The following is a 25,092-nucleotide window of genomic DNA, read 5'->3' as shown; positions in this document are numbered from 1 at the left end:
CATGTCCATTGTCTCATCTCCTCACGCCTATCTGCATCTCTCATCTCTTCACAGGCGTCTTCTTCATCTTCCCTACTGTCTCTTTCTTCTCTCTGTGTGTATTTCCTCTCCTTTTCTCTTACCTCTTCCCGGCCATGCTGTCTTCTACCATCCATCAACTTCATCTCTGTGGCGTCTTTTGCCTTCCGGCCCTTCCCCATTACCATGAGGACTTCTCCTATGAATCTTCTCCCTCTCATCCCTCTCATGACTAATATGCTCTCTCTTGGGCATTTCAGGTACATCACTCTCAAATACCATATCATATAGCCTTCACCTCCTCCGTGCTGTCTGTTTTGATCTTTTACGAATGTACTTTGAAAGACTGATTACCACCCACACAGTCCTTAACAACATGATCCGTCGAGCCGCATTTAAAACATCCATTCCCTAATTTATGTTTGCCAAGTATCCTACAGGAATGAAGAAAAAAAAATTACCTTTACCCTTTTGGGAGTCTTTCTGCGGGAACTGTGACCAAAGTTGTTGGAATACAGTCCCATATCTCAAGTTTGATAAAAACTATTGGGTTAGAGCCAATTTACTAATTGCCAATTGGTTTTTAGTTACAAGCCCAAGATGAACTCAAATTTAACATGGTATCAGAGTCCAAGGTTTAAGTTCTGGTGGACCTAGAAAAGTAGATACGGACATGCCTCTTGTTAATCCGAGTAATGGGGGCCCAAGAAGTGGTTTATTATCGGTTCAAGTGGGATCGATTTGAGATGGAGTTATCATCTCGACGAGGCGTGTTAAAATCCCATATGTGGTCCTTGGTTTGAAGGGGAGATTGTTGGAATACAATCCAAGTCCCACATCTGAAGTTTGATAAAAACTATCATTAATATATAAAGAGTTAGTGCCAATCTACTAATTGTCAGTTGGTTTTTAGTTAGAAACCCAAGATAAACCCAAATTTAACATTTCGACACACTCTGACTGAAATCCACATGTATTCGTTTATCATCGATCAAAGCACTGTCCATCTGAAAATCAACAAGTTGGTTGTTCATCTGAAAAGCATTGTCCAGTTGACGTTTACCTTAAAATACGCCTGTTTGCATGCCTCCTTGTTTTCAAACTCTAGAAACAGAGACAAAACTGTCTGTTAGCACAAAAATTATATAGAAGATCAAGATTTTCGGAATATAACTCACCTATAAAAGAATACCACACACTGTCACCTGTCTTATGAATGTTTTAAATAAAGATGAATCTCATCGCCAAAAAAAAAAGAGCCTGCTCACCATAAAGAAATCTGTAAATCCAACATAGCAAGCACAAGATGGTTAAGAAAAGTCCAAAACATTCACTGGAGAAAACACAAACAAGGAGGGTGGGAAAGCAACACAGAAGGCAAAACTGATTAAATGATTCTCAAAAGGCAAAACTGAATGATCAAAATATACAACGTCCACAGATATATATGAAAAAGGTAAAGAGCCATCTTACTTACTTGTAGATTGAATCCCCACCAGCACCTGTGCCAGTTGGAACACCCGTCTGTGCTGTGAAATCCTTTTGCACAGTGTGAAATAGGCACCCCCATTGTAGTATTTGATCCTAAAACCAAATAAAGAAAGTTAAAACCCATGGGAGACATAGTGAGTACCATAAGTAGATATGCAAAAGAGACACTTACTTGCAAAGGTCAATTACTATATCCCACCCAAGGCTCGTCATAATAAGAACTGACATGTTTACTTCTTGCAGATACTAAATACCATTTCAATTTTTATATTTACATTTTTTCTCAGTAACATTTTAATACATATCAAATTACGTTTTAAAAATATTCAAATTGCATTTTAATCAATTTCATTTTACCTTCATATACTTTCTCAGATGCTACCGTTTATCTAAATATTGTGGTAAACGATCAATACCTAGGAGTAGGACTAACAGAGGCTGCAAAAGTTTCATCTTCCCTTCATATGTAAACTACTGTAAGTTATGATCAAGTAATTGAACCAAAAAAAAAAAATCTTTTAACACTTGTAAAATCTGTGGAACTACGAAACTAAAAACGCTAACCTAACCTCTAATAATAATACTTGTAGTTGTAAGAGGACTACGAACGATAATACATCTAATTCTAGGCTATGATCTCAGCAAGTAAAATTTTGCTATAATCCTTATATCCTAAGTAATTAACATGTTATATAGTAGTTGCTACACCATCAAGATTGAAACAATTGTCAAAGCTCCTAACCATGCAAAATATTTAAAGAAAACAGAAAAATAGAGGATTTGGTGTCTTGCAAGTTTCACAGCTCCAATCTGAAATTAACACTGGCTTGCCTGATCCTTAACATAAAATATCTTATTAGGAATTTAAGGCATACACATTTTAGTTATAGAACTGGTTCAAGCTGAAGTAGTTCTCATTAAACTGGCCTATCCCATTTCTATGCTGAGTGGTTGGGCCATCAACTGCTGGTGGATCCGGCTGCCAATAGCTGGACACTGAATTGAGTTGAGTCACAGACCGGTGAGCCACGGATTGGAGGTTGCTTGTAGGATGGTGATCAAGGGAAAAACGTCTCGGTTGGTCCCATGATGTTGTTGAATTTGACAGAAGAGAGAGAGCACCATCAAGATCTTGAGAAGCACCCATGTGTGAAGAAGAGATTGTGACCTTTTCTGAAAACCAACATAACACAAAAGAATCATCAAGATTACAAATACAAAGATGAACCATGTATTTGAAACTCTCAAGAGATCACAAACCTTTACTGAATAACTCAGCTCTTGCGGTTTTGGTTTTGCGGTCTAACAATCCAAATCCACAGTGCTCGGTGAACAGCTTATTGGAAGTTTCGGTCTTTGTAGGTTGCTGCATTAACCCTCTTGATGGTACGGGCTTCGAACTTGGCCATAGAAAATTTTCCTCACTTCTTGGATGGATAAGTGCAAATCTGTTCCATACAAAATCCACCTGTGCTTTCCCATCTGCATACACATAATGACAAAACCATCTCCAACTCGTCAAAAAGAAAATAACTAATGCTATAACTGAACTATAGCCAATTTAAGAGTTCATACAAGGAGAAGCTAATAAGTGATTGTTGTATATACCATATGTCCTCCCAGGATTTGGCTTGCGACGTCTTGCATTGTGATCTGAGAGACGCCGGCGACAGCTACGTTTCTTCTCATCAAACTCAGAGAGACAGTGGAACCTTTATACACCAAAAAACCATAAACGCTTAAACGCTTTGCTACTGATTAAACCACTTCTTCTCTAGAGATATACTAGCTTTTACCTGCTACATTGTTGGCAGAACCGACGCTCAACGCCACTCACGACGACTTTAGGGAACTTCGAATGGTTTTCACAAATCCGGTGTTTACGGTGATAGTCTTTAGCTGATGAGAGATCAATATTACAACCTTCAACTTGACAGTGAGGGGTTTGTAACCTCTGAGAAATGGGTTTTGCTTTCTTCACCGGAGAAACAGAAGATGACGCGAGGCTCACTGGAAGTCCTAAACCTTTCGCATTTTCCACTTCCCAAAAGTCTTCAAAGTATGTTCGCTTACCAAGCTTTAAACCGAGAACCGGATCACCAGAGCCAAAGGATAGTTCAAGACTTGGAGAAGTATTGATTCCCTTGGCAAACTCTTTACTGCTGCCTAATTCTCCTGGAAGACTTTCACCAGCTTCTGATGTAAAATTGTATGTTCTCACTTCAGCTGATGAAGAGCTAATGGAAGTTGACTTTGAGCTTTTGGAGAAAGCATGAGCTATATCTGAACCTGAACTACCACCATAAGCTACTGCAGCAAAGCTTGAAGAATACAGAGAGGTGCAATCAAACCCATCAAGTTCCCACTCCATTGGTATAATCTTTCTAGGAGTTTCAGCTGATGAAGCACCAAAAGATATTAAGTTTTCCCATTCCCATTGCAACGATGGCTTTGCATTACACTCCATCAGACACTGACCACCAAAATCTGAAATAATCCAAAAAGTTTATAAGAAACTAACCAGAAAATGCAGGAAAAATATAACAGAGAACCAAAATGAATTCTTTTTAGAGCCTACTTACATATGAAAGAGAATATGAAAATTCTAGAACAGAATATTAGAGTCTATTTCTTCACTCTGCTAGAAACTAAAAGGTGATATATAACTCAAGTCCAACCTTAAACCAAAACAAGAAGAAAAAATGAAACCAACAAAACATATTTCTTAAGTTTAGAGCTAAAACTGTGATAAGTCTTGCAGAGCAAATCATTTTGGCCTGAATAAATAAGCAAGGTTACAGATTGAGATGTCTCAGTGAAAGTCTCATGGGTTCTCTATCACAAAACCTTCTGGTTATTCATACCAAATCTCTATACTCTTTCATCCTTTTCTTGAGAAATAAATGAGAGATTTGCTTTCTGATTAATAACCATATGATTTTAAGGAGAATCAATCACCACACACACACAAAAAAAAAAAAAAAATCTCGAACAAGCTTCTAAGTCTTCCACTATTTTATACTATAGAACCATACTTATCTAAAAGCAAATCAAAACAAACTTGAAACGTAGGAGAACTTCCTCATTTATCTTCTCTGTTTATTTACAGAGATAAAAGGACACAGAATCAACATATCAGACACCATAAAACATACCTCAAAAGACTTATGGAATCCCAAGAAGAAGCAGAGAAATGTTCTGTTATTTTCTTTTTTAAGTTTAGAGTACCACCAACACAATTATCATCCACATTTATAACAACAGCAAACAAAACAAGATAGCATCATTTTATCATCACAACCTTACTTTGCTCACCAATAATTCACATTCATTGGATTGTGGGGGCAAAAACCCTTCAAGATGTAGGACCCTTCTTTCACCATTTCATTATCAAAAGCTGTTTACAGATGGGGAATTTAACTACTCAGCTGTCAAAATCATCCCTTTAATATATATATATATATATTACATTCCGTAACATTTTTGGTATACTATATAAAACAAACTTACCAAAAGGTATCTACTTTTTCACCAACACATCTAACAAAATCAGTAATTTACAAAAATCTAAGAGATCATGAACCAAACCCAGTAAAGTTTTTTTTTTCTTTTTTTTTGGCTATATAACCTTTTTTACACAATTTATTTTGGGAATGAGATCCATAGGACTAATGGGAAAGAGCAACATTTGTTTTTAACCTTGTAGAGAGAAAAAAAAGTTGGTGTTTTCGTAAACCAAAAAAAGGGATATTAGGGTTTTAGATTTCATCAATAGATATCACTTTTTTACTTCCATGAATGATTGTGATGCTATTTTGTAGGTAGTGAAAATAAAAATGGAAATAGAGATAGGGGAGAAAAATAATAAAGTAGCAAAATCTCAGCCGCAAATGATACAATGGATGTCTCACCATTTTTGGTAATATTATCATTTCTTTCACAACTTTTTTTTTTCATCTTCTCAAGCTAAGTAAATACCAAAAATATCTACTTTAGGGTCTATAAGATTTGCAAGAAACCAAAAGCATAATGTAAATTATACAAAAATAAAAGATTGGTACCTGACAATTAGAGAAGGATCTCGTCGTCAATAGAGTAAAGCTTTCATTTGTTGCCTTACAATGAGAGAGAGAGAAGAACTAGAGAGACAGAGAAAATGAGAGAGAGAGAGAGAGAGAGGGAGCATGTGGTGTGAGCAAAGCTAAGTACCAAGTTGGAAGATGTGGAGGGGTCAAACTACTTTCATCAGCTTAAACTTTTTTTTTGGACGATTCATTTCACTATCGAGGAAAAAAAGCAAAGTATTTATTATGTATAAGAAAACTTTATAGTGTAACACAATAACCAAAGAAATAGAAAAATAAGCAAAATGTCATATGGAGGGTTAAAAAAATTGATGTGTGATTTTCACAGATCAAAGAGCGTCAAAATCAAGACAGCCCATGCTTATTGTTGTTATATTAATATTTGTTTTTTTTTTTTTTGGATTCAAATGACACTGACACTCTTTAGTTCAGGAGTTAAAGTTTTTTTTTATTGATTTACATCATAAGTTGTGTTATTTTTAAACTATTTTATCACAGAAAATAAAAGTTGGTTGGAGTTATCATTGTGCTGGAGGACAACCGTTCAGCAGGTATGGCTCAATTATATTATAAGAAAATTAGATCCAATGGGAAATATAAACTTTGTTTATTAAGAGTGTGGTCATATGTTTTATTTGGTCCATGATCTTCTATATATTATATAATATACACAACTATGACATTCCTTTACATATTTTTTCTTCAATTTGTTTTCCTCTTAATTTCTTAAAAATGTTATTTTCCTTTAATTTCTTAAAAATTTGATACATTTTTGAGAATCTACTATTATAAACGATATTTGCTTGTCAATTTTTTTTTCATGATTTCCATTTTGGGAAGAAAATAAAAATCTCCTTATTCTACAAAATGCAAAATAGGTTGTATATCATTTTTGGCTTGACCGGGAAATTTCAAAAACAAATGATCCAGTCATATATATATATATATATATATATATATATATATAAATATTGATTAAATAATGTTATATATTTATCTCTTTGGTCACATGGGTATGACCCATTGCTTACGGCCTATTTGAAAACCTGGGGACTTTACCGATGGATATTCTCTCCTCAGAGATTAGTCTCAGACCTTTTCACAGATTTGAAGATTTACTCTGAGTTACAAAAAAAAAAAATAATAATGTTATATGTATTTTGTTTTTTTGGTAAGGATGTTATATGTATTTTCATTTGAGCATCATAGAAATGAATTGAAAAACAACTACATATTTAACATCCCAAGATATTTATAACCATTATCATGTTTCTTTTATTCCCAAATGGTCAATTCGATATCACCAACGGAAATTTAGCTCACAAACCCACTTGATTAGTTGAAGAGAACCATATGACCACATTTTTTTTGAATAAAATATTAAGTTAGATTCAAAAAGAAAATAGCGTGTTTACATCTTGTGTTTCGTTTTTGCTAAAAAGTTTCTAAATCCAAAGCTAAAATTACGTTTACATCTTTGTGTTTCGTTTTTGCTAAAAAGTTTCTAAATCTAAAGCTAAAATGTTACAAAGCTAAGAGCATCTCTAATTATCTTCTATTTTTTTTTCTATAATAGAGATCCTCTATAATAGAGGTGAATTTTACTCCAATCTATCTCTATTTTCATCTTTAAAATAGAGATTGCTATTTTTTCTCTATTTATAGAGGAACTCTATTTTTTCCTACAAAAGGTTCCTATATAAATAGAGAAACTCTATTTTAGAGGTGAGAATAGAGGTGAGTTGGAGTAAAACTCACCTCTATTATAAGAATCTCTATTATAGAAGAAAAAAATAGGAAAAACCATTAGAGATGATCTAAGTCGGAAATGTAGAGGTAAAAAAATACAAATTTTGAAACTACATCAATAGAACTAAAAAACTAATTTAGATCAGTGTTGAAAGCAAACGATGAGACAATATCTGAAGAGAAACAACTGTTAATAAAAAATTATATCCTAAGCACTATAATTAAACAAAGGAACTAAAGGCATTTTATGTGGTAAGTGATTACTGGTTGTGTTGGAGCAACAACTAATCTTCGGAAATGAAGGTGAATAGTGATGCAGAGTGTGTGCTTTGTGGATGCTTAAAAGAGATAATTAATCATGTTCTGTTCGAATGCCTACTGGCGAAGCAGGTTTGGGTTTTATCCCAGTTTTTGACGGTGCTGGGGTTTTTCCTTTGGATTCCCGTCTATGCAAACATGGATTTTTTATTTTAGAGATTTCAGTAAGTTCCTAACCCGGAAACATATCTCTGGATTTCATGGTTTATCTAGAAGGCTTAGAATGATACAATATTTAGCAACTTAGATTCAAACCCACTTGCGATTCTGCGTTTGGCGGAGGATGAATCCAAGGCTTGGTTTTTAGCATAGACGAAAGATATGTGATGTGGACATAGAACCAAACGACAAAGATATACCTGAACCGGACGACCTTGCTCCGGAGATACCTACGGTAGTTGATGGACCTATGACACGATCTCGCACTAGAAAGCTTAGGGAGACGTTTAATGAAGCCATCGAAACACTGCTTAGCACCATCAACGGCCCAACAGCCGTAACCAACAACAAGAGCGTCAAAAATCATCAAGGAAGTGATGATTTTATAACTGAACAGCTAGACAATCATGGCAGCCAACAACACGGAGAGGGAGACAAGCGAGCAGATGATTCCGACAACGAGGATGAGCAAGAATCTCACGAAGACTTGCTACCAACTAAGGAACACACGCCAAACAAGAAAAACAAAGAAAAAGAAGCGAGCAAACACACGACTCCAACGTGGCCTCTTATCCCCTTGAACAAGGTAAGTTCGGTTTTCATTTTTTCCATTTTCTCTTAATTTGTTGCACGAACTCGCCACGACATTTGTCTTTGTTGTTGTGTCTAGAGTCCTAGAGAGTCGAGATCAAAACCTCTGACTTGTGGAGAGGATCTCACTTGTGCGAACACATGAGTTTCCTTTCTTGTCTTTTTCTTTTATTTTCTGTATCTTAATTCTTTAGAACTTCAGATTAAATCTCGACCCTTGAAGGTCAAGGCTGAACGACTACTAATAAGGTCTTATACGGAGCCCTTGTAGTCACAATTTCTTCTCTTACGCCGTTTGCAAGAACTTCTTGAGTGGTTTCCCCTTGAACCCTTGTGTGAGTTACAGATCCGTGACAAAGAGCCCCATAATCTCTGTGACTTGTGTTCTTCGAATCATTCATTTTCCATCGACCGGTTAATCGACGGAGAGCGAAGGCCAATTCGTTTCACCTCCACCTTTCCACTTACACCTCGTCCGAGCCATGTATTATCTGGTATTAGAGCCGAAAGGTTCTAACCCCCAGGTTGTATCCATCTAAATCTTACTTTCATGATCAGTTTTTCTGTTTTTTTTTTTTTTTTTTTAAATTTTTAAAAAAGGTTCTTCTTTCTCTCGTTATATAGATTGTTTGTGTGATTACTATTTTTCTTAATTTTTTTTTTCTTTTTAAACAACATCTTAATTCATTTTAATAACAAACCTCGTTAGCTTGGTTACTAGTATTATAAAAAAAATTAGTTTAAGAGTGATGTTAACTTCAGTGTATGACTAATAGTTGTGTTTGATATTTGTCATCTCTTTGTTTGATATTTCAGTGCTTAATCCTGTGACCTTAGCAGCCATTCAGGCCACTCTCCAAACCTTTGGAGACCGCATGGCTTGACTTGAGCAATCATGGGTTGTGAATGCTGTTTGGAACCCTCCTCCTCTGCCTCGGACACAACACGAGGAAGGACAAGAACCCGTAGACCAACAAGTTGAACAGTTTCCTTCGAATTCTCCAGGAGCTAACGGTCCTCGATGGAGGGATCCTATTCATAGAGGAAGAGAGAGGGAAGATATGAAACCACAACATCCGGTCATTCCAAAACTGGCGGCCCCTACCTTTGCTTATTTGGACTCAGAGAAGAGGATGGAGAATATCTTCTAATGTTACAACTACAATGATCAAAAGAAGGTGATGTTTGCTGTTGCACAATTCACCCACAACGCCTTGTCCTGGTGGGACAGAGACGTGGCTGAGCGTAGGCGGCATCACTATGACCCTATAAACACTTGGAATGAAATGAAGTTCAGTTTGGAAAATAAGTATGTGGTTCCCTACTTCAATAGAGACTTACAAAAGCGTCTTCGAAAGTTGGTACAAGTTTCCAAGATGGTAGAAGAGTATTAAGAGGAGTTTGAACAACTCATGAACCGCTTGGAGGCCAAGGAGTCCGAAGAAACCCTCATGGCTCAATTCATTGAAGGTTTGCAAGATAGCGTTACCCACAAGGTGGAGAGACAACCGTACCATGACCTACAAGACTTGGTGCACTTGGCCATACAAGCGGAGCAACATATTAAGTGTAAGATGGCCAAGTGCACCACGTCTTGTAGGTCATGGTACGGTTGTCTTTCCACCTTGTGGGTAATGCAATCTTGCAAACCTTCCCTACCAACCACCTAAAAAATAATTTGTGGGTTCCAACTACGTCCAAGCCACAAGACAAACGAAGGCAATAAAAGTGGAGTCGCGGTTTAAAAATAATACGGTGGAATCCTCCAAGTCCCCCGCTAAATCTGAGCTCAGTAAGGTAACTCAACCCATTTGTTCCTGTGATATTGTCTATTTTAAGTGCTATGACATAGGCCACATGGCGAGGGAGTGTCCAAATCAACGAGTCATGATCATCACTTCTAGTAGATACAAGTCCCAAGACAAACAGGAGGAAGAATCACATGATTCCGATGGCAGCATCGAGTATCCCGATGTTGGATAGTTGTTGATTACTTAGCGAGTGCTCAGGTGATCAACCCGGAAGAAACAACCCAACGAGAGAACATCTTACACACACACTGTACTGTGAACAACAAGGTATGTAGTCTCATTATAGATGGTGTTTCTTGCACTAACGTGGCCAGCAAGCTATTGGTTGATAAGCTAGGATTAGTCACCACCAAGCACCAAAGACCTTACCGCCTACGGTGGCTTAACGACTCAACTGAGCTCAAGATTGTGTAGCAAGTTACTGTACCTTTTTGTAACACCGTGCCCTGAAAAATAATGAAATAATGGAGTTTATATCAGAAATTGGTTTGAATCAGTTTAGTATCGATTTAGATAAATTCTGGTTTAATTTAATTAAACTAAGGAACCCTAGATTTCTCTATAACTCACGCCTCTATAATTTCTTTTGGTGGTTGTGGTCGTTCCTGTAGAGAGAAAAAAGAGATCTTGTTTGTGGAAGAGAGGTGTGAGGAAGGGGAGGTTCGATTTTGGTGTGTTAGGCAAAGGCGCAGAATCGTTAGGGTTTGGGACGAAATGGTTTCGACATATCAAATCATCGTCAAAGGTAACAGAATTTGGTAGAGTTATTCCCAAGCCTTTCATCGTCATTCTCCTTTTTATATAAGTGGATTTGGATTTAAACTCGATGAGTTATTGACAGTTTTGTGACACACGTTTTCTCAGACTCGAGTTGGGACCATCGGGGATTGTAACTGAGATCGTGGTATTTTCTAGTTTCTGATCGGTACGATATTTTTGGGAAGCTTCGTGACGTCTAGCGGTAGCTTGTCACCGTAGGGATTTGATAGTTAACTGTTGGTTTTTATTTTAGGGTTTCGACTTTGAGACTGTTCTTTTCTAATGTTTCTTTCCAGTTTGCTTCAAGATTGTTTTTGGCCGTGTGGCTTGTGGTAGGGCGTGGCTGGACTATTGCAGATGCAAGGAGAGTCTTTCCTGGTTGTATTTGTTGTTAGAATCAGTTTGATAAGGTAATTGCGTGACCATGAGCTTATATGAACGATTGTGTTGTATGACTTGTTTTGTGTGATGATATGTAGGAAGGGAGCCTTGAGGAGGGCTAGGAGAAGGAGAAGGGAGATCCATCATCTATACGTGTGTGGGGAAGGATGTGATTACTTGGTGGTGGATTAGGAGAGTCAAAGAGGCTTTCTTATGGCTATTATCCAGATAAGTCGTGTTGTTTGATGTTTAATCGATTAGGAAATAGATGGCTGTGAAAGATTAGGGTTTGCAACGAGAAAGACCTTGAGAGGCTCGTATAATGATTTCTAGATTGATATTGTTCGACACCAACACCTATAGATGGACTCCGCGGACTGGTTCGAGATCGCTACTTAGGAACAACGTTTGGAGGATGAAACAGAGTCCGATTTGACTGAATTGGTGAGGAGCTTTGTGGTGCTACATGCCCCATATCCAACGATGGGTTTTTGAAACGAACAGTTGGATTGTTTTTTAGTTAAGTGTTTGTATCCAAGATCAAGTTCTATGTGATGTATTGCCCATGCAAACCGGACATCTACTACTTGGTAGACCGTGGCAGTACGACCGAGAGACCATGCACGATGGTTGTACCAACTATTATTCTTTCACCAACAACAAACGTAAGGTCAAGGTTTGAAACGCCCCCGAACCGTCCTACAGCCGGACAAACCGCCGACCGGCCCGGAGAAGCCACGAAGAGGACATCCACCTACGATCCGACCGAGGTTCCACCAACGAAGTAAGTCCCTCAGCTAATTCACCGGCCAATGCCTTCCTGCTACGTACGTCCCTTAGGCTTTTCAACCCTTGTAACTTACGCGGCGTTGTGCTGGCCCGGACTAGGCCATGTACCATTCCACTTGTCCGAATATATGAAAAATACTTCATATTATTACTTAAGTTAAATGTTTCAATTTCAAACGAAATACTTAAGTAAAACAGTTGGATCCGTTTCGAAGAAAACAAGTTAAAAAGGCATAGGATTTTGCAAAACAGCATAAAAAACATCCTATCCGGTTTCTTAGTTGCCCCAACTCTACCCAATTAGTCTTTCCGACAAGACAAAAACATATTGGGAAAGGAATGAGTAATCTAAGATTACTCAGTGAGTTGGGTAACCCTCTAACATGCATTCTTCCCACCGAACTACTCCACACAACAATCAAATAATACGTAATGCGGAAGCGTTAAACAAGCAGCAGTCAACACACAAGAATACACTAGACACAATCAAGCAGACTTAACTCATCTAGACTTTTATTCAACCTTGGCATCCACGTCACATCACCTGCATTAACCAATGGGTAGAGAATGCTAGTAGTGCGTCAAGATAAATTGACCACCCTAGACTTTCACATCCTAGGCCACTTTGCCACACTCTAGTCATCCATGCCTCAATTTCAACAACCATACCACAACCTAGGGCCCTTCGATCATCTGTCACGTCCCCTCCCATTCACTCTGCATTGAAACCACAAAGGTAACCAACCGGTTTTTCACTTAGCCGCATCGTCATGCAGCAGTTCGGGCTAGTAGCTAGCTAGGCACCGAATTGTCCCTTCTGTGAGATCCCTCTGGATTAGCTCACTGGACTTCCACAATACACGTTGGGAACAGAAGATCGACCACTAGCTCCAAACCAAAACATTTAATTCGCGGACTAGCTAGGACAAGTACTTAACTCTAAGTTTCACGACACAAAGAATTAAGTACCGCTACACGCCCAAAGAATTCAAGCAAGATAATCACGAAAAGCAATGCAACGAAAATCAAGCAAGAACAACACACAATAATCTTAAGAAGCAAGAATGAAATCAAGCAACTTAAGACTCCTAAACATGCATGCAAACCCTCTTTATGCACCAAAATAATGCCACTTAAACCACAAGTTCAACTTCTCATCAAAAATACTTGGGTTATTTTTCACAATTTTTATTCATGTATGAAAGACCCTTAACTCGATTTTTATGCAAGAAAAATGCATTAAAATTCTAACAATATTTCTTCTCATCATGTAAACATTTTTCTCCACAATATTTGAATATGCATTTGACTCTTTTCACCCTGGTAATTCTCGCATGACTTCTTTAAAAATAACCCTCCAATAGACTGATCTTTCATCAAGTCCTTTCAGGTTAAAATTTCCTAATCTATGCATGCTTATCAACTTAATCATGCATGTCATCCCCATGTCCGAATTTTTATGCAAAAGAATTCTTGTAAATATTTTTCACCAAATCAGTTGATCTCATATCCTCTGATTTATGCATGCAATAGGTCTTCCACTCATGCAGTAACAAACCGAGATCACCAAAACTTAATGCACTTCTTTTCCCCCAAGAATGCATGCAAGTCAACTTACCCTTTAACTTGTCTACATGCAATCTAACAAGAACTACATGCAACAAGAACATGCAACAAACAAGGAATGATGCAAGAGCTAGAGAGCTAATGCAGCATCCATAAACAAACAACCGCAACTCACTGTTTTTAGCAGAAACTTGGTTGAATTGATCTCCACCACACCGCGGATCTGACAGCACCTCCTCCTCCTTCCTTGGCCTTTGGCTTCAAAAAAATCACTCTCGTCTTCCTTCTTGATCGAACAATCACTCAATCTTCTCTCAAGAAATCAAACAGATATTTGAGAGAGTTTCAGTACTTTGAGAGGTTTTGGGTCGAAAATGAGAGCTTGGGGTGCTATTTATAAGCCTCCCACTTTGAGTTCCTCCCCAAACCAAGTGGCATGAGAGTGGCGACAAGTGTTTAGTTTCCTGCATGCGTCTGACACGTGGCCCAATCTGAGCTACATGCGGCGCATCCATCACACTCGCTCACAGAAGTGTGTTAATCACTTGACACGTTGCATTTTAACTGTGGCCAACTCTTCCGCTTCCCATCGTCTTTCCCGCATCCCTTATGCGTCTCGAGTTCACCCGACATACTCGTCTGTGGTACACGGTACCATGTATGTGGTTTGGTCCATCTGTACACTACATACGGTGTTCTCGTCCGTAGCGAATGATCCTTTTACCATTCAGTTTGTACGTTCCACCCGTGCTTGGTACGTACCGTGACCTACCCCATCAATGGCCCCGTGGTACTTTGGTTGATCATTTGGTGCACGGCCATCCCTTTCCCATGGTCCGTTCTCTCGACTATCCTCACTTCTAACCCGACCATTTCTCTCCTTAGTATTCCTTTAGAATTTCTATCGATGTCCTTCCATCGACCATCGTCCATCACCTTCATTGACCCAACGGTTCACGTCCATTCTTTGGCCATCAGCCATTCCGCGTCTTAGTGGTCTTTCTCCACAAGTCTCTTGGTTGTTGTCCAAGGTTTTTCTTTCTCTATCTTTATGGGTTCTTTCCGAGTCCTTTCATCGAGTTTTTCTTGTCCGGCTCGTACCCCTTGGTGCGGGTCACTACAACGTTGCTTCCACTTACTTCATCTGAGGTCCATGATGTACATCTTAAGATCAACAAGGACGTCCAGATAAGTAAAACCAATCTCCGTCTAGTAAAGTTTTAAATTCCAAACACATTGTGCTACTAGTTGTCTTTAAAGAGAGCTTGTTCTTAGGGTTAGAGTGTTTAGAACTACCAGCGGAGGTGACAATGTTACTCAAACAGTTCAAGGATGTGTTTCCGGAGGAAATTCCACCCGGAATGCCACCCGTCTGAGGGATAGAACATCAAATTGACCTTTTCCCCGGATCCACATTACCAAACCGACCAGCGTACAAGATGAACCCCACCAAGGCTAAGGAATTAGAAATGCAAGTGCAAGATTTAATGTCCAAAGGATATATCCGCAAGAGTCTAAGCCCTTCAACCATCCCTGTACTGTTGGTGCCAAAGAAAGATGGCACTTTCATGCGACTCATGAACCATGTTCTAAGGACTTATATCTGTAAGTTTGTGGTTGTCTATTTCAGTGATATCCTTATTTACAACAAGAATTTATCTGACCACTTATTACACCTTGAACAAGTTTTCAAGTGTCTCCAAAAGGAAGGACTCTGCGCGAACCTCAAGAAGTGCGTCTTTTGTAATGAACAACTTTTTTTTCTAGGATTTGTTATAAGTTTTCATGATATACAAGTTGATAAAGAAAAGATTAAGGCTATAGAAGAGTGGCCTACGCCAACGACAATCAACCATGTTAGAAATTTTCACGGTTTGGCCATTTTTATCGGCAGTTTGTAAAGGATTTTAGCACCATTGCTGCACTACTTACGACCGTAATCAAGAAGCATATAGCCTTTTCATGAGGAGATGCCTAGGACAAAGCTTTTTGGAAGCTTAAGAACTGCCTCACCCAAGCCCCTACTTTGGCGTTACCTAACTTTGACAAAACTTTTGAGGTTGAATGTGATTTTTCAGGTTTAGGAATTGGAGTCGTGCTCACGTAAGGAGGATGCCCAATAGCCTACTTTAGTGAGAAGCTGAGCGGAGCTACCCTCAACTACCCGATATACGACAAAGAACTATACGCGCTAGTACAATCGCTATAGGTTTACACCTTATCCTGACGCCATACTCTCATTGCCACCATGGACGCCAAAGTGTTAGGTTTCGAGCATGTGAAGACAGCCAATTGGGAGGACCCCGACTTTGGCAAAGTATTTAAAGAGTGCGAAAAAGCGGCTTTTGGATCTTACTACAAGCATGACGGCTATTTGTTCCGTGATAAAAGAATGTTTATCCCTCAAGGATCCATGAGAGAGCTTATCACACAGGAAGCTCATAGCGGAGGACTTATGGAAAATTTTGGTGTAGACAAAACTATGGCCATCCTCATGGATCATTTATTTTGTCCTCACATGAGAAGAGACGTCGAGAGGTTTTGCGCCAAATGCATCAATTGTCTTCGAGCAAAATCCAGGTCACACCCCTATGATTTGTACATGCCTTTACATATACTTAACACTTCTTGGGAGGATATTTCGATGGATTTTGTTTTAGGTTTACCCAAGATTAAGTACAAGGACTCCATCTTCGTAGTGGTGGACCGCTTCTCAAAAATGACTCATTTTATTCCTTGCGATAAGACGAATGATGCCACACAAATCACTGATCTATTTTTTAAGGAGGTGGTACGCTTACATGGTGTCCCCCAAACCATTGTATCTGATAGGGGAACGAAGTTCATGAGCCATTTTTGAAAAAAAATATGGCGGAAATTAGGAACTAAGCTTCTTTTCTCCACCAATTACCACCCTCAAACTGACGGTCAAATTAAGATTGTAAACCGTGCTCTGTCTAAGTTACCAAGAGTCACTTAGGAGTTGACTTGAATCTTACCATATATCGAATTTGCTTATAACCGTGCTACTCATTCCGCTTTTTAAGTTTTGTCCCTTTGAGGTTGTTTACAGGTTTAAACCACTCACCCCGCTAAACTTAATGCCTTTACTGCCAGGATTGCGTTTCGATCAAAACGGGGCATGCAAAGCTGAACTGGTGAAGCAGTTACACCAAGTCGTAAAGAAAAACGTAGAGAAGAAAACTGAAAATACAATGAAAGGGTGGATAAAAATTGGAAGGAGGTCATCTTTAAGCCCGAAGAGTGGGTATGGCTACACATGAGAACGAAGCGATTTCCAGTCAAGCGGAGTTCCAAACTTGCACCTCGTAGAGACAACCATTTAAAGTATTGGAGCGGATCAACAATAACGCCTACCGGCTCGATCTACAAGGTGAGTTCCACATTTCTAAGAATTTTAATGTCATTGTTTTATCACCTTTTGATGCAGGACACACTGTTATGAGGCTAGAACCTTCTCAAGAGGGAGGGGATGATGTGTACATTGAACCAAACGACGAAGTCATCCCCGAACCGGATGACCTTGCTTTAGAGATATGTATGGTAGTTAACGGACCTATGACATGATCTCACACTAGAAAGCTTATGGAGACGTTCAATGAAGCCGTCGAGTCACTGCTTAGCACCATCAATTGTCCAACAACCGTAACCAACAACTTGAGCATAAAAAATCATCAACGAAGTGATGATTTTCAAACTGAACAACTAGACAATCATGGCAGCCAAAAACACAACTGGGGAGACGAGCGAGCTGTTGATTCCAATGACAACGAGGATGAGCAAGAATCTCACAAAGATTTGCTACCAACTAAGGAAGACACGCCAAACAAGAAACATGAAGAAAAAGGAGTGATCGAACACACGACTCCAACGTGGCCTTTGATCCCCATGAACAAGGTAAGTTCGGTTTTGGTTGTTTTTCTCTTAATTTGTTTTGCCGGAAATCGCCACAATATTTGTCTTTGTTTTTGAGTATAGAGTCCTAGAGAGTTGAGATCAAAACCTCCGACTTGTCGAGAGGGTCTCACTTATGCGAACATGTTTCCTTTCTTGTCTTTTTCATTTTTTTTTGTATTTTAATTCTTTAGAACTTGAGATTAAATCTCGATCCTTGAATGTCAAAGATGAAAGACTATTAATAAGGTCCCATACGCAGCCTTCTAGTCACGATTTTTTTCCCTAGTTCAATAACATTACATTGTTTTCTCTTGCGCCGTTTGAGAGAAAAGAACCCTAGCACGAGTAGTTCTTGAGAGGTTTCCTCTTGAACCTTTGGGTTAGTTACGGATCCGTGACAGAGAGCCCCATTCTCTTTGTGACTTGTGTTCTTCGAATCATTCATTTCCCATTGACCGGTTAATCGAAGGAGAGCGAAGGCCAATTTGATTCACCTCCACCTTTCCACTTACACCTCGTCCGAGCCGTGTATTAATATGGGTGAACCCACGAATGGTGTCCCAAGGGCAATCCATGGACGAGGAGGTGGTGTTGTGATCGATGGCATAACAAGAGTTATTTATGTTTTGTAGATGGTTCTTGGAAAGCAACTGATCAATATGCAGGTAGAGGATGACATTGTTCTCCACCAATGGCGGAGGTTCCCACTATGGGGGCAGCCAACCTCCGAAGAAGTCTCACACTTCTTCATGCAGAGATTGAAGCCCTAGTCTGGGCGATGAGGTGTATGATTGGGGCAGATAATCAGAATGTCGTTTTCCTTACTGACAACTCTGACTTGATGAAGATGGTGTATTCGCCTTCCAAGTGGCCAACGTTCACGCCTTATTTAGAGGAAATGCAACTGATAAGGATGAGTTCACATTTTTTTCATTGGTCTTAATTCCTCGTTTCCAAAATGGTAAAACGGACAATTTGGCGCGACGTGTTCGTTCTGAATCGCACTTAATTACCTAGTAAACAATGTTCTTTCGCGTTGGTTCGTTTTGACCTAATCTTGTGTTGTTGTTGGAAAAAAAAAGAACTAAAGACTCTCATCAAGCTTTCCTATATAATATGTGAATACAAAAAACACCAATAAAACTGAAACATGATACACCTCACACCAATATCAAAACAATAGCAAACCCACAAGAAAGAAAGCAAGAACTCACCAATACCAGAAATACAAATACAATTACTATCAATCTTCACTAGTAAGACGAAGAGAACAAGATACACTACGATTAAGGAAAAAACCTTTAAATCAACTAGAGATGAGCCAGATAAAATCAACAAAGGAATATTAAACTCAACTGAAAAAAGCTAAAAAATATCCAATTTATTTTTTATTTAGAAGTTTAATACCTGATCTTTTGTGGTCGGAAGAAAATACTTCATTTAATTAGTGTTGGTCTAAAAATACTTCATTTTTAAAGTTGTTGGTAAATTGGTATCCGTGACTTAACATTAACGGACATTAAATAATTAATTGACGGTGTTAATTTATAAATACACGTGTGAAGTAAATATATGTAACTTGTTAACAATTCGTAACGTTTAGTTTCTCATGGTGTAGTGGTTACAAAAAAATTACTTTCTCAAAGAAACTTGGGTTCGAATATACGCTTTTGTGCGTTATTATTTTTCCAACTTTTTTAACTAATGGCAAACTCGTAAATATATCTTTTTCTTCATTAGCAGCGGCGGTGGTGGCTATGGCGGGACGGGTTGAGAAGGAGGAGGAGGAGTGACGTCGGCAGGGTCGAGTTTCGGGTAAGGAGTGAGAAGGCGTGGCGGTGGCGGGAGCGAAGACCATGCGATTGGAGCTCATGTTTTGGGTTTGTCTATTCTTACACTCGCAGGTTGGTTATGTCTCATATGACGGAGAAGAAAGACGCAAGAACCTCATATCTATTCGGTGGTTCAACTTTAATCGACGGTTGCACACCACCGCCGGCCACCACTACTACCGTATGAAGAATGAAGAAGATGATGTATTTACGAGTTTGCCATTTATTACAAAAAAATAGGTAAAAAAACTCAATAGTAGATTCGAACCCAGGTTTCTTTGGGAAATTGTTTTTTTTGTAACCACTACACAATGAGAAACTAATTATTACGATTTGTTAAGTTTTATATATCTACTTAACATGTGTATTTATAAATTAACAACGTTAACTAATTCTTTAACGCCGTTAACCGATGTTAAGTCAGGGCTACGAATTTACCAACAATTTAAAAAATAAAGTATTTTTAAACTAACACTAATTAAATGAATATTTTTTCTTCTGACCAAAAAAGACCAGATATTATTAAACTTTCAAAAAAAAAAAAAATGGGGTATTTTTTAGCTTTTTTTCACTTAAACTCAACACCAAGATACTGATTTGAAAAGGATGATTCCAGTCAAAGTACATTTATGCCCTTTGTGATTCAAATGCTTCATTTCAAGCCTTGGTATAAGCTCTATCTCTTCACCTTATCAAGTTAATTTCAAAAATTGTAGCTATGGAGTCATACAAAACCCTAGAAATCGTACGCAAGAACACTGATTCCTCTGTATTTCAGCTCATCCTCAACAGACCATCACACCTCAACGCCTTATCCCTCGATTTCTTCGTCGAGTTCCCGAAAGCTCTCTCATCTCTCGACCAAAACCCAGATGTCTCCGTCATCATCATTTCCGGCGCCGGGAAACACTTCTGCTCCGGCATCGACCTCAGTTCCCTGTCTTCAATCAAGGCCCAATCCTCAAACGATAGAGGACGCTCGAGCGAGCTCCTACGCCGTAAAATCAAGTCGATGCAAGCTGCGATCACGGCCGTCGAGCTCTGCCGGAAACCTGTGATCGCCGCTGTACACGGCGCGTGTATCGGAGGTGGCGTTGACCTCGTTGCGGCTTGTGATATTAGGTATTGCTCTGAGGATGCTTTTTTCTCGATTAAGGAGGTTGATTTAGCGATTGTCGCGGATCTTGGCACGCTTCAGAGGTTACCGCGTATCGTTGGGTATGCGAACGCCATGGAATTGGCGTTAACGGCTCGGAGATTCTCAGGTGGTGAAGCGAAGGAGCTTGGTTTGGTTTCTCGGGTTTTTGGATCTAAATCGGATCTTGATAATGGCGTCACCATAATCGCTGAAGGTAATTAATCTAATTACCTCCGGATTTATGCTTAAATCTGCTGAATCATTGTTCGATTTGTTTCAAATTTGATTCTGAGATGGTTTAGTGAATGAGAATCATGTTCTTGAATCATATTTTCTTGCAATCTATACAGTTTTGGTTCAATTTGTTGCTTAAATCTGCTAATTCAATGCTCAATTGTGTTGGAATTTGATTCTGAGATGATTTAGGGAATAAGAATTAAGTTTTTGAATCTAGTGTTCTTGCAATTTACTCATTGTTTGATCCACTGAGTTGCTTGAATCTGCTGATTCTATGTTTGATTTGTTTTCAAGTTCGATTCTGAGATGATTGGTATTGAAGTTATGAGAATTTGTGTTTATCGATGTTTTCAGGAATAGCAGCCAAGTCTCCACTAGCTGTGACAGGGACAAAGGCAGTGTTATTAAGAAGCAGAGAGGTGAGTGTAGAACAAGGTCTAGACTATGTAGCAACTTGGAACTCGGCTATGCTTATATCAGACGATCTCAATGAAGCTGTTTCTGCTCAGATGAAGAAAAGAAAACCTCGGTTTGCTAAACTGTGATCCTACAGTCTCTGTTGCTTCTTGTCTTTCAAAGATAGTATTATCGTTCTTCTGGTAACAAAGTAATAAGTTCATTCGTCAAAGAAGTGTAGCTATTGATAGTTTCCTTAGTTATCAAATAAATCTATAGATAAATGGTCTTATTCACATGAGAATTTGATTGATACTCTACTTAGTGCACATAAGTCCGATTGGTAAATGCTATACTTCTACTATGGGTTTGTTGTTGTAACAGAATTGGTCAACATGTTTATTAGTTTCTGTGTCTTCTCTGCATTCTTTTTTACATGATATCAAGAAATTTAAAGGTCTTGATCAATTGAAACAGAACGAAGAATCTTTTCAGACTCAGATCACATGGAAGGTACAGTAATCTCACTTGACTCCCTTGTTCACGATTTAACCACTTTTCTACCTTCTGATCTAAAGAGGTAACGATTGAGTTGAGAGGGTATATTAGCCCATTTGATGATGTTGTGAAGCGAAAATTTTCATAAAATATTTTATTCCGGTTATCTTATAGTAGTTCGGTTCAGATTCGAGATTTGTGGCTTCGGTTTGCTTAACCCTAATAGAAAAAGCTCACACAAATTTAACTCGGTCTCTTTCTTTCGATCAGATGAGAGAAATGGGTAAAAAAATTGCTTCGTTTCACTCAAACAACATGAATAATATAATTACTATGAAATTCAAAAATGGCTGAAGTAGAAGACGCGAGCTAACCCTAAAGTTTTAATCTGTCTTCAACTCTGCGCAGTTTTTTTTTTTTCTTTAATTTAATTTTCTCAAACCAACGCTTATGCTTCCCGGATTCAATCTCCGATGATGGCAGCTGTAACGACCAATCGCAAAAACACCAATTTGCAGGCTGTGAAGAAACGCAAACGCCGATCCTCGGACAAGCCAGTTTCGCCTTCTAGTGCAATCTCGAGAAATTCAGTGGCGAGAAAAGTCTCCATCGGACGAGAATATCACACCCGTTGCAGAGGATCCCTTAGATTCAAGTTATTAGTTCGTGCTTCAGTTCCTAAAAGGAAACCAAAACCTAGAGATTGTTGTGGCAATAATGAAGAGAATAATCGCGAAACAAGCAATTTATTTGGTCGCAATAAAGCCGCATTGAGATTTGATCGAGATGATTGCAAAATTTTGGTTGAAAAAGAGTCGTCTACTTGGGGTGTTAGGAATTGTAAAAATGGATACAACAACTTGAAAGCATCATTGCTCCGCTCCATTGAGGTAATATTTATGTATACTGTTTCTTTCTTGCTTCCAATGTTATTGCTTATGGTGGTTTGAGTTATGAGCTTGTTGTACACCATGACGAGTTTTGTAGATGGCTCATTGTTTAGGAGCTTGAACTCATGTGTGTGTTTTATTGATTTGTTGGTTTGTTAGGAGCCTTTTATACCGCTCAAAGAGGAGGAGTTAGCTGAAGTCAAAAGTGCCTTCTCTGGGAGAAATAGGTACTTTTTTTTTTTTTGAGAAGCTTTAGCATGTCATGTGATTGACTTGTTTCAGGAATTTTAACTAGTTGTGTTGTTGTTGTTTTAGAATGAAGGTTTTGGTTTCGCATAGAAACTCCAATATTGATATCTGTGGAGAAACTTTACAATGTCTAATGCCGACTAGATGGCTTAACGACGAGGTACTTCTTTGGTATGATCGTTAACCGCTCTAAATCCACATCTTTTTTTGTTTTTTTTTTTATTTGTATTTTGTGTTTTGAACTCCTCATGTTGCTTTTTTTTTTTCTTCTGTTTTTGCATTGTTGTATGCTGTCTGTTTTATAGGTTGTCAATCTCTATCTTGAATTGCTGAAAGAGAGAGAAGCTAGGGATCCCCAAAAGTTCTTCAAGTGTCATTTTTTCAATACCTTTTTCTACATTAAGGTTTGCTTTCTCTTTTAGTCCTCATGCTTCAGGTCTATGTTTTCTCGTGTCCGATCATTCATTGTGCCAGGACTTGCTTCGATAGATATGTTCAGTGCTAAATTTCAGATTTTTCTCCAATTTCAATATATTTTATTTTGCTGCAACTATCAAATTCTTTTACCTCTGCAACTATCAAATTCTTTTACCTCAGGCTTGTGTCCTATGAATGCTTGTGTCGATTGTAAATGTTTATGAATGTTCACAGGCTTATGTATTTTCTCTCTAATTACATTTGTTCAGCTAGTAAGCGGGTCCTGTTACAATTACCAAGCTGTCAGGAGATGGACTACCCAGAGAAAGCTGGGATATGATCTTGTTGATTGTGACATAGTGTGTTTTTTCTCAGAACCTAAAATTTTTGGTTACCTTTTGTAAACTTCACAAATATAATAATCTGATTTTGTTTGATGATAAACCTGTGCAGATATTTGTTCCAATCCACGGATGTCTACATTGGACTCTGGCGGTAATTAACAAAAGGGAATGCAAGTTCCAATATCTTGATTCATTAAATGGAGTTAATCCTACAGTTTTGAATGATTTGGTATAGTTTTTTGATTACAAAATTCTGCTAATTTGCATTTTGAGATGCAACTTTATGATTATGGAACATGTATTTGTTTTAGGCAAAGTACTTGGTGGATGAAGTAAAGGACAAGAGTGGACAAAATATTGACGTTAGTTCATGGGACATTGAATATGTTAAAGACCTTCCCCGGCAACAGAATGGGTACGTAACTCCCTTTTTGGTATGTTTTTGATCATGTGGACGGGAATTTATCTTCACTATTAGCAAACCCTCCTTTGGTATGTGAGTCAGAGGTAGATGCGGTTTATATCGTGATATGAGTTGTTTTCAGATAAACAATAATACATGTTCTATAAAGGACAATCTTACAAAAGCGTTCACAATAAAAGAAACCAAATGTGTCTCATAGTTTGCTACCTAGATAACTTCTGTGATACCATCTTCTTCAATTTGTACTATGATACTCAGTTACAAGCTTCTTTGGGTCCTTGTTATTTATGATCAACCGCAACTAAATGCAACCGCTCTGTTATATGTCACTTTATGTTATTTAGGCTGACACTCCTCTTTTGAAATTTCCTAGGTACGACTGTGGGATGTTTATGCTTAAATACATAGATTTTTACAGTAGAGGACTGAGGCTACAATTTAGCCAGGTAATAAAGGACATCAGTGTCTGCATTTGTTTCTGAATCCATATCAATGCTACATTTGAAATCGAGAGAAATATTCAGTCAACAAATCTTATCTGGGTCAAATTAGTAGCACGATTGATTAGCATTCCTTTTAGAGCAGATGAGACATGAGAAACATGTGTAGACTGATAGAAAAAATGCTTTGTCTTACCTCTATCTTTTGCAGAAGGACATGCCATACTTCAGGTTAAGAACAGCAAAGGAGATACTGAGACTGCGAGCCCAATAATTAGCCCAATTTTGGTGACACCAGCTTACTACTATTTTACAAGGCCAATAATGTTAATAATTCTCTTCGTAAAATCGATTTTGCTTTGTCGGTGGGTGTTGCTAGATATATCATGGCCATGGCTGCTTCTTGGAAGACTTGATTCATTTTTTTTTTTTTTGGCAAACAGAATTGAAGTTTATAGCTTATTACAATGAATACTTTTAAAAGCCAACAATGTTATCTTAGAAGCCTCAGATCAATATATAATTTTCTTTCACTGTGTATGACTCGCTGAAAATCTCATGGTCTCAAATAATTACCTTTTTTTTTGGAGTT

The 25,092-nt window shown here is 38.3% G+C and overlaps 3 protein-coding genes across 8 annotated transcripts; 2 read left to right on the top strand and 1 right to left on the bottom strand.

Annotated features, from left to right (window-relative positions):
• Nucleotides 1-2,262: 2,262 nt before the first annotated feature.
• Nucleotides 2,263-5,711, bottom strand: LOC104760627 (squamosa promoter-binding-like protein 2). Of its 6 annotated transcripts, none has more exons than XM_087499649.1 (6): nt 5,571-5,710; nt 4,811-4,906; nt 3,306-3,996; nt 3,118-3,221; nt 2,770-2,991; nt 2,263-2,682 (listed from the first exon to the last, which is right to left on the bottom strand). In XM_087499649.1, exons 3-6 carry the CDS (start codon nt 3,974-3,976, stop codon nt 2,390-2,392), a joined length of 1,290 nt encoding a protein of 429 aa, XP_087355775.1. In that variant the 5' UTR covers nt 3,977-3,996; nt 4,811-4,906; nt 5,571-5,710; the 3' UTR covers nt 2,263-2,389. The 6 variants fall into 6 exon arrangements, with proteins under 6 accessions (XP_087355775.1, XP_087355774.1, XP_087355772.1 ...); XM_087499648.1 differs by having other exon boundaries at nt 4,816-4,906; XM_087499646.1 differs by having other exon boundaries at nt 4,825-4,906.
• A 14,288-nt stretch (nt 5,712-19,999) lies between these two features.
• Nucleotides 20,000-21,663, top strand: LOC104760625 (delta(3,5)-Delta(2,4)-dienoyl-CoA isomerase, peroxisomal). Its single transcript, XM_010483577.3, has 2 exons — nt 20,000-20,819; nt 21,197-21,663. Exons 1-2 carry the CDS (start codon nt 20,186-20,188, stop codon nt 21,385-21,387), a joined length of 825 nt encoding a protein of 274 aa, XP_010481879.1. The 5' UTR covers nt 20,000-20,185; the 3' UTR covers nt 21,388-21,663.
• Nucleotides 21,576-25,033, top strand: LOC104760626 (putative ubiquitin-like-specific protease 1B; the record flags this gene model as incomplete). Its single annotated transcript, XM_010483578.3, has 11 exons — nt 21,576-21,581; nt 21,623-21,751; nt 22,255-22,626; nt 22,786-22,853; nt 22,942-23,035; nt 23,181-23,279; nt 23,562-23,651; nt 23,746-23,865; nt 23,948-24,051; nt 24,434-24,506; nt 24,712-25,033. Coding segments are annotated over 11 exons (1,218 nt in total), but the record flags the coding sequence as incomplete, so codon positions are not given.
• Nucleotides 25,034-25,092: the final 59 nt, after the last annotated feature.

The sequence above is a fragment of the Camelina sativa genome, chromosome 18 (genome assembly GCF_030686135.1).
Source record: "Camelina sativa cultivar CO46 ecotype springtype chromosome 18, ASM3068613v1".
Taxonomy (NCBI): domain Eukaryota; kingdom Viridiplantae; phylum Streptophyta; class Magnoliopsida; order Brassicales; family Brassicaceae; genus Camelina; species Camelina sativa.
This window is presented reverse-complemented; position numbering and strand designations above follow the sequence as displayed.